The sequence below is a fragment of the Protopterus annectens genome, chromosome 9.part0 (assembly GCF_019279795.1).
Source record: "Protopterus annectens isolate FY-2018-M chromosome 9.part0, PAN1.0, whole genome shotgun sequence".
Taxonomy (NCBI): domain Eukaryota; kingdom Metazoa; phylum Chordata; order Ceratodontiformes; family Protopteridae; genus Protopterus; species Protopterus annectens.
In genome coordinates, this window is record NC_056743.1 from 1,850,558,244 (window position 1) to 1,850,572,092 (window position 13,849).

General features: G+C 32.3%; 1 protein-coding gene across 1 annotated transcript in view; it reads left to right on the forward strand.

Annotated features, from left to right (window-relative positions):
* The first annotated feature begins 3,851 nt into the window (after positions 1 to 3,851).
* Positions 3,852 to 13,849, forward strand: part of LOC122810803 (tyrosine-protein phosphatase non-receptor type substrate 1-like) — a 231,501-nt gene continuing 221,503 nt past the window's right edge. The window contains exon 1 of the mRNA XM_044082364.1: positions 3,852 to 4,041. Within this exon, the coding sequence (XP_043938299.1) occupies positions 3,852 to 4,041 (190 nt within the window). The remainder of the gene's footprint in view (positions 4,042 to 13,849) is intronic.

Here is a 13,849-nt window from a genome sequence, read left to right on the forward strand (position 1 = left end):
ATAAAATGTGTTTTTAGACATATACACTAAATGACTGTTTATAACTGAAGCAAATAACAAGCTCGAGCTATTATACTTTAGTAAAACCTCTCAATTCCTTTTCAGTCATTTTCCCACCTTAACGTTTAAATTTTAGTCATTAAGACAAGACTGTAGCTCAAGCTACATAATGATAGCTTCAGTGCAAACTAAAAGAGCAGAAACAAGTGTTTTCTGCATATATGAACTTTGACCTTGCCATATAAGGAAACAGTTATTCACAAAAACATACGACTTTACTGTGCATTACTATTTCATCTAATTAATTTCTTATAAAAGTAAAAATGCTTTATTTAAAATACAAGAAAAGGATTAATTTTTCAGATAATTGCTAATCGAAAGAGATGAGCTGAACACACTCCAAACAGCACCATTAAATATTGTAAGTAAATCAAATAGTAAAATGAAGGTGCTTTTCTGGTGGGTCTTGTCCTGATTGTGTGTTAACATTGCCAAGATATGCCACTATTTTTTCTACACCTTTATCCTTTTAGTCATTATGCATTTTCAGCAGATATGCCTAGTTTTTCAAGGTGTTTCACTGATTCTGTATATGTTTAAGTTGACATAAATGCATACTAGCTTTCCACAGGTTTATACACTGCCAACTTTCAGAACTAAATACAATGTGAACCTAGTATACCAATAGCACAGTGAAATTTGTTTTATGACTGATTTACTATACCATACACAGATCATGCATATTAAGGTAAGATAAAATCTAGTTTGTCATAAATTCCTAATCGTAAGGGAAGCGTTCACCTAAAATGTGTACTTTTAAGGACTTCAAAGTTGTAATATCAGAGATAGGGTCTTAAAGCCATAATATCTTAAACATTGCTGTCAGCAGCCTATGATAAGAATAATTTTGGATACTGTTTTGGAAAGGAGGATGATGTGTTATAAAATGTCATATTCTTTAATGTAATTGGTAGATATTCTTAGAAAGGAACCATTTGTTGATGTGTATTCCGGAGTGACAGGTGTTTAAATAGTGGTACCGGATAAGTTGTTTTGGGGGTGGTTAAAAGAGTGGGAAGTCTAAATCGTGGTAGTTTTGTAGTACAGATTATGTAGATTAAGGGTATATGATGATAATGGCAGTTAGTAAGTGCTTGTATGTTGCAAAATGCTGTTCTGCTAGAAATATACTGAAGTCAGGAACTGCATAAAGAAATTGGCACTTTTCCATTGACAATGTCAGCATGTAATTTCAGTGGCATTTCCCTTGCTGTTCTGTCTGTTTTAGTGCGGCTGTTGATCCATCGGTGGGGAGATACCACTAGCAGTTACCTAATATAGCAATTTAATTAGATATTGCCAGATTGCCTCTTAAAGTTATCAGTCTACACCCAACCCAGTTAACCAAATTTAAAAAAATGTTGTTAGACAAATGGCAATGGAAGAACATAAAATTTTAATCAAACAACTGAAGGCGAAACATTAAAATTAATAATGTACATCCAGATTCCTCCTTCTTTCTGTACATTTAACTCTCACACTTGTATTCAGAGCTAGTAAAAAGTATATTGCTCCCATAACACTTGTGGAAACACTGAGGTGATGTTTGACCTAATCATTTTAATAACTTCACTTGCGATAGTACTACATGATCGATCAGATTTTGTAAAACATCTAACTAAAACTGTAAAAATAACACTTCTGTGCTTTCTCAGTACCTTTACTGCACACAGGAGAGATGCTAAAGTCTTCATAAGAAACTGTCTAAACTCTTGATATTTAACTATGTCTTACTGCTGTTGGCATATAGTTGGAAAGATGTTTGTGTTGCTTTTCAGTCTGTTTTATGGAAAGGCTGCTGTCCCATTGACAAGGGAGGGTACTGAAATGAATGTATTTATGTATTTAAGAGTTTTTTTTCTTCACAGGACACATTTAATAATTCTTAAACTGCTGTGAGAGCTTTAAACAGAAGAATTGTAAACATAATTAGAAAACAGCAGTTAGCATATATATGCCATTAGCATCTTGCAGTTAAGGTATTATGTAGTACAAGACTACCATATGTATAACCCAATGAACCTATTTAATACACTACTAGATTAGAATTCATACTTCCCGCCACATATAAACATTCACTTTAAACATACGATGACACATCTTTGTTCGTAAATATTAAAACAGTCATTTTAAACTTTTTAAGTGTTTTTTATTTAACTTGAAAGACGACTTTGTATTCTCATTGAGGTCTGGTTAAAATCATATACATGCATGGGTATGTATATGTGAGAGAGGAAACAAGGGATAAATAGAATAAGATAGACCTACTAGAAGAAAAAAGAATAGTAATTATCCAACAAAATAAAATGGAAAGGATAATATACATGAGTATATAAAAATAGCCACACAAGAAAACTAGTAAATCAGTCAAAGCGGCAGAAGAAGCAAACAGGAAACAACTTTGGCGTATAATAAATTTAATATCCGCCGTTAGAACAAATTCATCAGAAAACAAAAACATGAACAAACAAGTCATTTTAAATATGCTGGTCAATCAAAGCGTCATCTAATTAATTAAACAAATAATTGAAATTTAAAGGGAATAACCATAAGTCGGAAATAAAATAAAAACAGTTAAAAACACAATTATAACAATAACTCTAGTAAACTACTTCTATCTATATGTTTAGACATGGTTAGTTTACGATGTTTTAAAACATTTCAAACTAACTGATTCATTTAGCCTGGTGGAATATCAGAATGCAATCTGATCTGCCATAAAGTTTCGTTGCTCTACAAAATTCCTAAAGTCCCCAGCTCTTCCATCATGTTTACAAATTTCCAAAACAGTGAACAGAATTTTTTTAAAATTTACACAAGATGTTGAATGTTTGTATAAGGCATTGTTGTGATTTTTTGTTTTGATAGCATATAAATGCTCCTTAATACGTTTGCCCAAGCTTCTGGTGGTCATACCCACATAGAAAGCTGGGCATACAGAGCATAATGCAATATATACAAGCCCACTGCTGGTACAGTTTACATAGCCTGGCACCTCTAAAATTCTTTCAGAGGTCGCAACATTGATACAGGGACCTTCAAAGATGAAACGGCATACTGTACAGTTGTCACATCTAAACATACCTTTTTTACTACTAATAGTGGACACCGTATTATGAGTACTAGCTCTCTCTAAAATCATTTTCAATGTGTTGCTTTTTCGAAACACAAAAGTTGGGTTTAGAACCAACAACTTTAATAATGTCTTGATTTCCTTGAATTACTTTCCAGTTCTCTTCTAAAATCTTTCTAATCCGAAAACAATCTGAACTCATCTCAAAAGAACAGTAATGTTCAACCTTAGCTAAATTACTAGACTGAATGTTCACTTCGTTGTCTTTTTTATGATTTTTAATAAAACCTTTTAACAAAATTGGTGGAAAGAACTGTACCCGCTTATCAAAAATCTCAGTACCAATGTTCATTAAAAATTTTTCTTCATATCCCCTGTGACTAAATAGATACACAATATAGTGAAATTCATGTATAACGTCAATCTCCCTAGTGGTCATAATGTAGCTCTTATAAATTGTCCCAGTTTATAAGAGCTAGCCGTATGACCACTAGGGAGATTGACGTTATACATGAATTTCACTATATTGTGTATCTATTTAGTCACAGGGGATATGAAGAAAAATTTTTAATGAACATTGGTACTGAGATTTTTGATAAGCGGGTACAGTTCTTTCCACCAATTTTGTCAAAAGGTTTTATTAAAAATCATAAAAAGACAACGGGCGAACATTCAATCTAGTAATTTAGCTAAGGTTGAACATTACTGTTCTTTTGAGATGAGTTCAGATTGTTTTCGGATTAGAAAGATTTTAGAAGAGAACTGGAACGTAATTCAAGGAAATCAAGACATTATTAAAGTTGTTGGTTCTAAACCCAACTTTGTGTTTCGAAAAAACAACACATTGAAAATGATTTTAGAGAGAGCTAGTACTCATAATACGGTGTCCACTATTAGTAGTAAAAAAGGTATGTTTAGATGTGACAACTGTACAGTATGCCATTTCATCTTTGAAGGTCCCTGTATCAATGTTGCGACCTCTGAAAGAATTTTAGAGGTGCCAGGCTATGTAAACTGTACCAGCAGTCTTTATATATTGCATTATGCTCCGTATGCCCAGCTTTCTATGTGGGTATGACCACCAGAAGCTTGGGCAAACATATTAAGGAGCATTTATATGCTATCAAAACAAAAAATCACAACAATGCCTTATACAAACATTCAACATCTTGTGTAAATTTTAAAAAAATTCTGTTCACTGTTTTGGAAATTTGTAAACATGATGGAAGAGCTGGGACTTTAGGAATTTTAGAGCAACGAGAAACTTTATGGCAGATCAGATTGTATTCTGATAGACTCCACCAGGGCTAAATGAATCAGTTAGTTTGAAATGTTTTTTAAAACATCGTAAACTAACCATGTCTAAACATAGATAGAAGTAGTTTTACTAGAGTTATTGTTATAATTGTGTTTTTAACTGTTTTTATTTTATTTCCGACTTATGGTTATTCCCTTTTAAATTTCAATTATTTGTTTAATTAATTAGATGACGTTTTGATTGACCAGCATATTTAAATGACTTGTTTGTTCATGTTTTTTGTTTTCTGATGAAGTTTGTTCTAACGAAAGCGGATATTAAATTTATTATACGCTAAAGTTGTTTCCTGTTTAAGCTTCTTCTGCCGTTTTGACTGATTTACATGAGTATATATGTGAAAATACATGTGGAAATATAAGCGTGGATAGCTATAAAAATATATATATGAGACTTACTGAGTGATAATTAAGAATATATATAGGTGCGAAGATATAGTTTAAGAATAACTATAAATAAAAAGAAAACAAATTTTCAGTATATTAAATTCACCTATAGCTAAATAGCAAAATATTATCACTTAGGGAAGATTAACTAACCAGACTATAAGAGAATGAAAGAGAACAAAATTCTTAAAGACATTTATTAATTGGCACTCTGCTCTACTTAAGACATTAACACTGCTTTATTTTACAGACCAAAGATACTCCCTAATTTGGTGTAAAATTGAGTGCACTGAACACAGCTGCATAATAAGAAAAAAGAGTATATAGTTGATATGGATCTATTTATATTTTCTATTTATTCAGGGAGAATTTCAATGTTTAAAGTTCACTGTACTATTAAATTAATAATTAATCCGCTGCTTATAAAACTCTATCATTCCTATAGTGCACATTCTCTAAGTTGTCTAAGTATTGTTTTTTTCTCTCAGGTTTATGCTTGTATTATTAAAGATATTGGAGCTTAGTGGAGATGTTATGCAATCTTTTTCTCAAATCTTTATATGTTAGAAGTAAATGTAAATAACATACATTTTATATTTATAACTCCTATAGGTTTTATATATATATATATATATATATATATTTGAAATATGCCATTAGTGTTGAACTGCAATAATTTCTGAAAACCAGTACACACAATAATTGAAATACAGGAAATTAGACATTTCATTGTGTTGGGTGACAAATGTAAAGTCTCTAGAAGTTATTAACACAAAACTGCTACCTAATTAATAAACACTAAATATACACGTGGTGACATAACGTTAATAATTGGTGAATTTACATAGACAGAGAGATATTGGGACCCTCTTATCACATATATAATTCATATATCCCAGATTCCATGACATATGAAAATATTAGAGATCTCTGTGATGTGGATGAATGTGTCAGGGTTTGTGCTGGCTGGGGGGCGGGGGACAGTCTTGGAGGGGTACCTTGGATAATGCGTGAGTCGGTGGGATGTAGGGATGTTCATTGAAACCTCAATAAAGTGACTAAATAAACAAATATGCAAGCTTTCCTTTGAATGGCGGAAGAAAGTGATCCAGATCTCCTTACACATTACAGAGATAAAACTGTATAACTATACACAGGCATACTGACATCTAAATAAATGGAAAAAAACTTAATATTAACATGTACAAAAAAGGGGAAAATTAAAGAAGAAGAAAAGGAGGATGAAAAGAAAAGAGGAAGTGAAAATGAAAGAGAAGGAAGGGAAAATGTTCTTGTTACTCAACAATTATGAATCCAAGTCTACTCTAGTTGGATATAAAAAGTATCACATGAAGAACTTCAGAAGATGTGAAAGATATGTTTTGATGGATGTCCTTGTGGCCTGCGGGCTTGTGGGTGTCATGGGGCCCCTTTTGGGAGCACCATGTCCTTTTGGTATGGACCTAGACACTTTGACTCACTTAATATACTGTAAAGTCAATATTTAATCAGACAATATACTTTAATTTGTATAATTCTATGTCATGATACTAGCCATTTTAATATATAGTCATTTACCTATTTATGTAAGCTAAGTGGGTAGGATCTACCCATATATCACTAAAGAAAACGTACTACTCTACACTTCCCTCAAATTGACTAAAATATTATTACCATCATCAGTATATCAATGTCAAAACACCAAGCATGGACACCTTTATTAAATTATATTCTAAATGGCTTAGGAATACATCTTGGTTGCATTTGTCTCTCACCACACATAATTCCTTCATTGTAACATCCTTTTACTTCTTAATATATTTGAATATAAAAAAGAAAAAGACCATCTAATAATTCAAGAGATCAATACTTACTAATTGCACAACAATCAAATTAAAACCTTGTAACTATGCTACATCTAGTTTAGATAGAACAGTTCCTTGTTATTCTTTTAACATCTATATAAATATAATAATCATAATGCAGATTATTATTCATACAGTTTAAATTAACATTATTTATTTATTAATTATTTTCAAGAGTGAATTTTTATCATTCATAAATCAATATTTCTTTTTAGAAGTAGCAGCACATGCTTCATTCAGATTATATTTACAGCTTTAACATGGTTTGGTTGAAGAGTGGTTTGAATAATTTATTTATTCAACCAGGAATGTTTTATTTAATGATGCATGGCTTAAATACTCTCAATTTTAAAATGTGTAATGTTAGTATCATTCCTTTTTATCCACTGCAGTATTCCACTGTAGTTTAGTATACTATTTAAATTACAAACCTTTGATTTATATGCTTAAAGACTTTTTCTCTTCCTATGTCTATATATAATTGTTTATCATTAAATATCAATGGTTTTAATAATTCACTGAAAAGAAGCAGTTTAAACAAATATCTGATTTTAAACAAAGCTCATATAGTATTTTTACAGAAAACTCATGTGATCAAAGAAGACATAAATAGAATACTGTTTAAATATTATAATATATTAGCTGGTTCATATTTTAAGTCAAAAAGAAGAGGCACAATGAGATGTAATATACCTGAACCTAAAATCATACATACATTCAGTGATAAGGATGATATGTTGACACTGATAACAATTGAAATCAATAAACAATATTTTACATTAATATGCATTTGGTTTCCAGGATTTGGTATGAAAATTGTTAAGCTACTAGATACTATTATTATACATATTAAGGGTAAAGTAATCATAGCAGGAGATTTTAATTATTTTTTATCAATTGTTGATACCACTAACACTCAAAACATAAAACTGTCATCTGCAGCAAAATATTTAAACAATTTTATTAATGATCTAAAATTATGAGATATATATGATTTGAAATCTGTTAACTCACTGCATTATACACATTATTCATTTTGTTTTGGTACCCAAACTACTATAGATAAAGTGTTCACCTCTAACAGCCTATATTTCAAAGTTGGTGATGTACTAATAACATCCTGCCCATTATCAGACCATAATGCCATTTCATTCACTATTACTCTTAAAACTCATAATTTAATCATTATTACCAGAATTCCAGCTTATATTACCCAACTGAAGAATTTTAAGGAATGGTTTAATAAAGAAATAAAATAATTTATAGAAATAAATCATAATGGAGAGATCACTGATATTATACTTTGGGACTCCTTAAAGGCTTACTTATATGGAAAAATTAAAGGCTGGTATCTTAATAAAAGAAAGGAATGGAATAAAGAACTAAAAACCCTACAGTCTAACATACACAGTTTAAAAATAAATGCAAAACCAAATGATATAAATATAAATCATGAATTAAAATCATTACATCAAAAATATCTAGATACAATGCAGTGTATAATTGCAATACAGCTAAAAAAATGGAAAATTTGCTTCTATTCAGTTAATCCCAAAACCCTACATAAACTAGCTATAAGATCTAAGAAGAAAAATACCAACTACATTAAAGAAATAAAAGTAAATCAAAGGGGGAATATAGAAAAATAACTGATTTAAAGGATATACTAGAATGTTTTACATGTCATTATGAAAATATCAATAGCACTTCCACAAATTTAGATAATGCCATTGCCACTAGTAACTTTTTGAAAAATAGTATTCAACAAAAATTAGCGAGAGAGCAAAAAAATATGATTGACAAACACATCCAATTAAAAGAAATAAAAGACCAAATAAAAAAAAATGAAGACAAATAAAGCTCTGGGAATTGACAGATTAATCCCTGAATTATATAAATTTATACCAGATTGTATTATCAAATTTCTACAAAATGTATTTGAAAAAAATTAAATCTTCTCAAGTTATCCCACATCCTGGCATTACACCATTGTTTCTCCCATCCTTATAAAAGATAAAAATAGTAAGCTCAGTTTCTCTTATAGACCTATATTGTTACTTAATTTGACTATAAATTACTTATGTCTATTCTAGCTAGAAGACTGAAACATATAATTCCAAAATTAATTAATGAAGGTCAGACAGGTTTTATGTTAAATAGAAAGATCAATGATAATATAATTAGATTAAACGCATTGATTTAGCAAACAGAAAGAAAAAAGAGGCAACTAACATAAAAAAAAAACACTATAGTAACCATTCCAAGGAGGAGTGTATTGTGACCGCTGATAGAATAAAAATGAGTCCAAATAAGAAAAACAGCAAAAGCAGTCAACAAATATGGCAAAATATGAAGAATCACAAACATAAAAATATATAAAAGATGTTTTTATTGTGAACGCTAAGCGCTTTCACTAAGTAGCTTCATCAGACCTTGATGAAGCTACTCAGTGTAAGCGCTAGCCGTTCACAATAAAAATGTCTTTTATATATTATGTTTGTGATTCTTCAAATTTTGCCATATTTGTTGACTGCTTTCACTGTTTTTCTTAAAGAAAAAAGAACTAACAATAATTAGTTTAGATATAAACAGAGCTTTTGATTCTATTAGCTGGTCATACTTATTTAAAGTAGTTAAAGAATATAATTTTTCTGAATTATTTAAAAACCTAATCACAAATCTATATACTAATTCTTATTCATTTGGAAAAATTGGTTATTTTAGGTCAAAATCCTTTAAAATTTCAATGGGTACAAAACAAGGATGTCCTTTATCTCCTTTATTATTTGATATAGCTATTGAACCCCTTGCAAATTTTATTAGATCAAATCATATAATTAAAGGATTTCTAATAGATGAGGAGTTTAGTTGTAAAGTTCAATTATTTGCAGATGATATACTAATAACTACAGGAAACATATTGTCCTCTCTATCACAAATTATTACATCTCTAAATTATTTTGAAAAGATTTCAGGCTTATACTTTAATAAAAACAAAACAAGAACATTATTAATTAATAAAACAACCACTGATTTTCTAAACAATTTCACTGAATTCATTTGGAACAATACTCATAGTAACTATCTTGGAATCGTTATCACTTCTTCAATAAAAAATACAATCCAGATTAATTACACAACTCTAACAAATATAGTTAAGGGTCTAATTGAAGATTGGAATAAATCTTTTTTTTACAATGGAAGACAGTCTTACTTTGATAACGATGATTATACTGTCAAAAATCCTATTTTATATACAGGCATTAGTATTCCTTCCTCAAAAAAATTATTAACAAATTAAACACCACCCTTTTGAAATTTCTCTGGTATCCTAATAAAGTGAGAAAGGAAATTCACCCTGGGAATCACGTCAGTCGCCTGCTAGACAGGGGTCCAGGGAAGGAAATAGTGTGGGAAGAAATAGCCAGGGAATTGTTATGGCTAGGCTTGTAGGCTGATAGCCTAGTACCCACCTATGAGCCTATATATTTTGATTGGCATTCTAAAAGTTGGGAAGATGGAGGGGTAGCCTTCCCAAATATTGAACTATATGCAAAATCCAGCATAATAAACATAATAACATTATAGTTAAACTCTATATACCATTCTACATGGAAAACCATAAATGAGTGAGTTATCCAAAATAACAGATACAAACTAATTTCACAAAGCTTATTCAGAATTAGTAAATTTTATTGGATTTTAAAATTTATCTTTGTAAATGATATAAAGATAGTATCATCAATCCCATTAGTGGATTATATCATTCACATATTCAAATCATTTATTGATACCAATTATATTCTTAAAGACTTACTATTCTTATTATTACCTTTACCTAACACTAAGGGCTGTTTAGAAACATTTAATAATTTTTATTATAAAATGTAATAAAAACAAGATGTTAGAATTCCAGGACACTAACTTACTAACTAACTAAATATTCATGGTTGCATAGCATATGCAAATGATAACATTAAGATAATAATGAATTATCAAGAAAAGACTATACCAAAAATCTTAGACTTCTTAATCAATATTAATTGCACCCAATTTCACAATAAATCGTACACATCAGTAATATATAGGATTATGAGAGCCAAACTGGTACATTTAAACTGAACCTTTTGGAACTACTCCATAAAAATAAATGGGTCTGAAATTACAATAAATGATAAGAAACTGATCTTAAAGTCAAGTTACAAAATAATATCCTCTCTCTGTTGAAGAATTTATAGTTGGAAGTTTATTCACAGAACCTTTTTTACCCCTAATAAAATTGAATTGATTTATAAAACAAAAAACTGAAATGTTGGAGATGTGAATGTGAATCAGAAACAGATTGGACACATATGGTATTAAAATGCAATTTGGTTGACCCATTTTGGAATTAATTCAAAAAATGTTCCCAGGCATTATGGACTGATAAATATTGTATATCTGACTCACTTATTTTATTTAATGCTCTAGTACCTGATATTTTCCCCAGATCATAGGTGCCTCTTCTTTGGTCAATTTTATCAATAGCTAAAAAAATAACTACAACAAATTGGAAATGTAAAACTGCTTTATCTTTTAATGATTTTCTTGTTTTAACTAAAATTGTATGCAAGAAAGAACTCTCAACTTTAAACATAAGGACATCAAATATCTTCTTCTTCTTTCAGCTTTATCCCGGTTAGGGGTCGCCACAGCAGATCACCTGTCCGCACATTGAATGGCAGTGGAGTTTTATGGTGTCGAGTTGCCAGCCCGGCGCCCAACCTTCCACAGAAGGCACACTCACACGCACACCTAGGGCCAATTTAGAGTGTCCAATCCACCTGCAGCATGTCTTTGGGATGTGGGAGGAAACCGGAGCACCCGGAGGAAACCCACGCGACCACAGGGAGGACATGCAGACTCCGCACAGAAGGCACCCCAGCTGAGGATCGAACCGGAGAACCTCTTGCTGTGAGGCGGCAATGCTAACCACTGCACCACCGTGGCCGCCCTATAAGGACATCAAATATCACTCATCAAAAAATGCATTGGCAAAATGTGTTTGATTTGTTGGAAAAGTATTAATGTCTTGTATTACTATCCTACTGCTGTGGATTCTTGTAAATAGTTATTTGTTGTTGTTTCAATTTGTTTATGACTAAATTTTACTCTTTTAAGGTTTATAAAATCAATAAAAATTGTTGGGAAAAAAAGAAGTTGAAATGATGGAAGCAGTTAATACTTTCTATGGGAAGAAATAAGGGTAACAATACATGGACTAAATCAGCACCATAGAGATGGAGATGGACATGAAATATTGTAAAATACTGGCAAAAGGTAACTATTAAGGTTACAGGAAGTAGCCTGAAATCCTGGAATGAAGTACAAGAAGAATTTGGATTAATAGGGAAACTGGAGGGGTGGATTTCAAGGGGTAAAAGCAAAATGGGGAAAGATAAATAGGCAGTACTTACAGGAACTCAAACAACCAGAAATATGTAGAGAAATAGATAATAGGAAGCTGGACAGGTGTGTGGGAGGGGAATATATCAAAGAGTAGTAAGTATTTGAGCAACATACTCCAAGCAAGCACTCAAAATGAAAAAAAAGGATTGGGGAAGGAAGTGCATGCTCAACTAACTGAGGAAATATGGGCTGAAATGATCAACTGCCAAGAAATGTCATAAAAGATGGGAAATTCAGGATCTTCCCATGGGAGTGTTTGCATAGATATTTTTATACACCTGTAATACTAGTTAAAATATTCTCGGGGGCCATAGAGAGGCAGAGATGTAATACAGGTGAGACTGAAACCTGGGAACATGTATTTTGGGACTGTACAAAACTGAATGTATATAAGGTGCAGTTACAGTAGACATTAGATATGATTTTTGAAAGGGAGTTAAAACTAGATATGGCAGGCACCTGATTTCATGAAGGTACCTCAGTGTGTATATGGAGATGTACATGCTGCTGTATCTTTCTCCAATTCAACACAAAAAGATACAGCATTAGGAAGGGATGGCCTCATGGTTGTGCTGAATGCTAATGAGGTATTCTGGGGGAGGGATACACATGCTAATTATCCATGAGCTCTCTCCCCAGAACCCTCTCTAGGAAGGCTTCTACATGGCTGAGGGATTCAAGAAAGTGTTTAGTTGTGTTGATTCATATTGCTGACCCCACCACAAAACCATCAAACATGAGGTGTGGAGACTCTACTAGACACCAGGCTCACAGTTAAAGTGCCATAACAGCCCTGAGAGCAAAATGGGGGATCAGGGGTGGGGGATACATTAGACCAACAGAGATTCATTTGTTAAATTCTGTACCAACACAAATGTTGCTAAAGGGACGGGGGTGGGGAAGACCACTGAAGAACAGGCAACACTTTAAGTGCAGAGATGGCACCAACATTACTGCTGGAACTGGGGGTGGGGAGAAGCATTGGTCACCAGGATAAAAATCAGTGGCATACTGGCCCTGACATCATAACAGGGATCTGAAGGAAGGGAGATACACCAGTCAATCAGAACATAATGCATACTTCCTGTGATGGCTGCAAAGTATTATAAGAAGGGGGGGGGGGGCATGGGAGGATAGATAGGATAGGGACAAGTACAGGGAGTATGGTGATTGTGTGTCTGTGTGTCTGTGTGTGTGTGTGTGTCTGTGTGTCTGTGTGTGTGTGTATGAGAGAATGAGTGACTGGGAGGTACACCTGCTTACACAAGTTGCAAGTTACTACCGTGATGTGCAGACCAGCCATAAACTGCATGTTGCAGTAGTAACTGCGATTCAAGAAACATGCAAATTAGCTGTTAATGAGGTCTTGCCTTGTAATGTCTCACACGTTTCTGAACTGCAAATGAGCACATCATTGTAGAAGGGCCTTTCCAGCAGAAGCTATAAATCTCATAGCTAGGAACTTTAATGAATTCCTGAGAATGCTTTTATTGGGAAAAGAGATCAAATAGTGGAGGATAAGAGATATTTAGTACGGACAATAATAACAATAGGAAAGGTGATACTGGAGAAATGAAAACAAAATTCCTCAAGTATAGAAGAACTTCGGTGTCTTTTGGAGTTGCTAGCTGATAAAGCAAAAGAGGCAGCACAGAGGAGGGAGTGAGCTGATATCAGATTAAATGGGCCCATGGGGGAAAAA